Genomic DNA, 1,571 nt, shown 5'->3' with positions numbered 1-1,571 from the left:
AAGGTCTCACCTTTGTTAGGTAGTCATGTATATTGAGCGTAGCAAGTTTTGTGAGGTGCCCGTTGAGACCCAGAGCCATGAGGAAGCCTGCGTATTCATTTGCTAGTTCGGCAATTTTGGGCTTGTTATAAACAATCCAGGCAGAGTCTATCTGTGAAGCAGGTGCTATCTTCAGGCCAGCAGCCACTCCGTTGTGAAAGCTGGCCCAGCAAGCCATGTTAGGAGGCACATCGATATTCCCACTGTTCAGATCAACAGTGGTGTTCCTAGGAGGAGCTCGGCCTGCCCACAACAAAAATCATTAAAAGCAATTAGGTGATTCCAAACTGCTTCAAAAACACCTCTCAACTTCAGTTGGGTGCTACGTGAATAAACACTGACAGCACATTAGGTAAGGCTTCTTATCCGAGACAGCATCAGGTATATTCAGGCACATCAGAAGGGAGAAAACACAGTATCCTAGATAAACGAGCAATGTGGACTTGCATGACTCCAAGACGGGCCAGCTATCAGGCAATTTTTTCACTTCTCTTAGAATATATCTGTTATAAAGTCTCAATGTTAGATAGTAACCAATAGTGACCATTCCAGAAGAAACAGCAAGCAGCAGATTCAAAGCAAAAAGAGTCACATCTTCACAAAAAGCACGCTTAAGCTATGAAACTCTCTGCAGAAAGACACTACAAAAACTACAAGAGGTTCAGGAAGAAACAGGATAACAATGGAAAGAAACTCCATCATGTTCTGTTAAACACTGAATTTCTTTGGAAGAAAACACCGTCCAACATACCAGTTAGGTTCAGCTTAGGGATGGGTAACTGCTCTGTTGGGACAGGGTGGTATGAGAACAAAGTGAACATTCCTCGTCCAACAGGTAGTGCCATGGTTCGCTGGCACAGCTGTAACAACCTGGTGGGGAGGTGAAAGGAAAACCAAGCCAATTGCTTAATACAGAACATTTTTCCAAATACATGATATAAAATGAACCTACAGACAACAGGCACTGGCATTTTTTTTCCCTGACTACGAGGTAACACGTTCTTTCCTTTTTTGGTAGGCCACACTTTTGAATTAAATCTTTGGTCCTTGAAAGATTAACCTCAAAGATATACTTTAGCTGACAGCAATTTGAAACTTGCCACTATTTTTCCCTTAAAGCTAGGTGCTTGTTAAACAAATCTGCGCTACGGACAATTTAGCGGCCATATCAGAAACAAGGCGAAAGGAGAAAGCAAAAAGAAAGGTGATTGCCGTATGGGATCTTGCTATGACTAGTGATCACATCTAGTAATAACCTAGGTACAGAATTAATAATGTGCTTCCAAGAATGCTGACCACAATTCTCTATGATTTACTCTGGAAACACTTTCTAGACTTGTCAGATTACTCAGCTTGTTAGGTAGGTCAGACAATGATCTGATACATTCCTTTAGCTTTTTAGCTTCCTGCTTCTGCAGAGTGCTTTACATGTTAATGATGTTCTGAAGTCTGGTTTTTTTCCTTTTGTTTGTTAAAGAAGATACATTTAACACCCTCAAAATAAGTGAATAAAGAAGCAGGAAGGGGGTAAT

General features: G+C 41.2%; 1 protein-coding gene across 1 annotated transcript; it reads right to left on the bottom strand.

Moving 5' to 3' along the window:
- Window positions 1-10: 10 nt before the first annotated feature.
- Window positions 11-1,035, bottom strand: LOC106900723 (anaphase-promoting complex subunit 1-like; the record flags this gene model as incomplete). The annotated part of the gene is made up of 2 exons (XM_014962864.1): window positions 791-1,035; window positions 11-282 (listed from the first exon to the last, which is right to left on the bottom strand). Coding segments are annotated over exons 1-2 (492 nt in total), but the record flags the coding sequence as incomplete, so codon positions are not given.
- Window positions 1,036-1,571: the final 536 nt, after the last annotated feature.

The sequence above is a fragment of the Calidris pugnax genome, unplaced genomic scaffold, assembly GCF_001431845.1.
Source record: "Calidris pugnax isolate Ruff unplaced genomic scaffold, ASM143184v1 C14807502, whole genome shotgun sequence".
Classification (NCBI taxonomy): Eukaryota; Metazoa; Chordata; class Aves; order Charadriiformes; family Scolopacidae; genus Calidris; species Calidris pugnax.
Note: the sequence above shows the minus strand (reverse complement) of the source record. Positions and strands in the feature narration are given on the sequence as shown.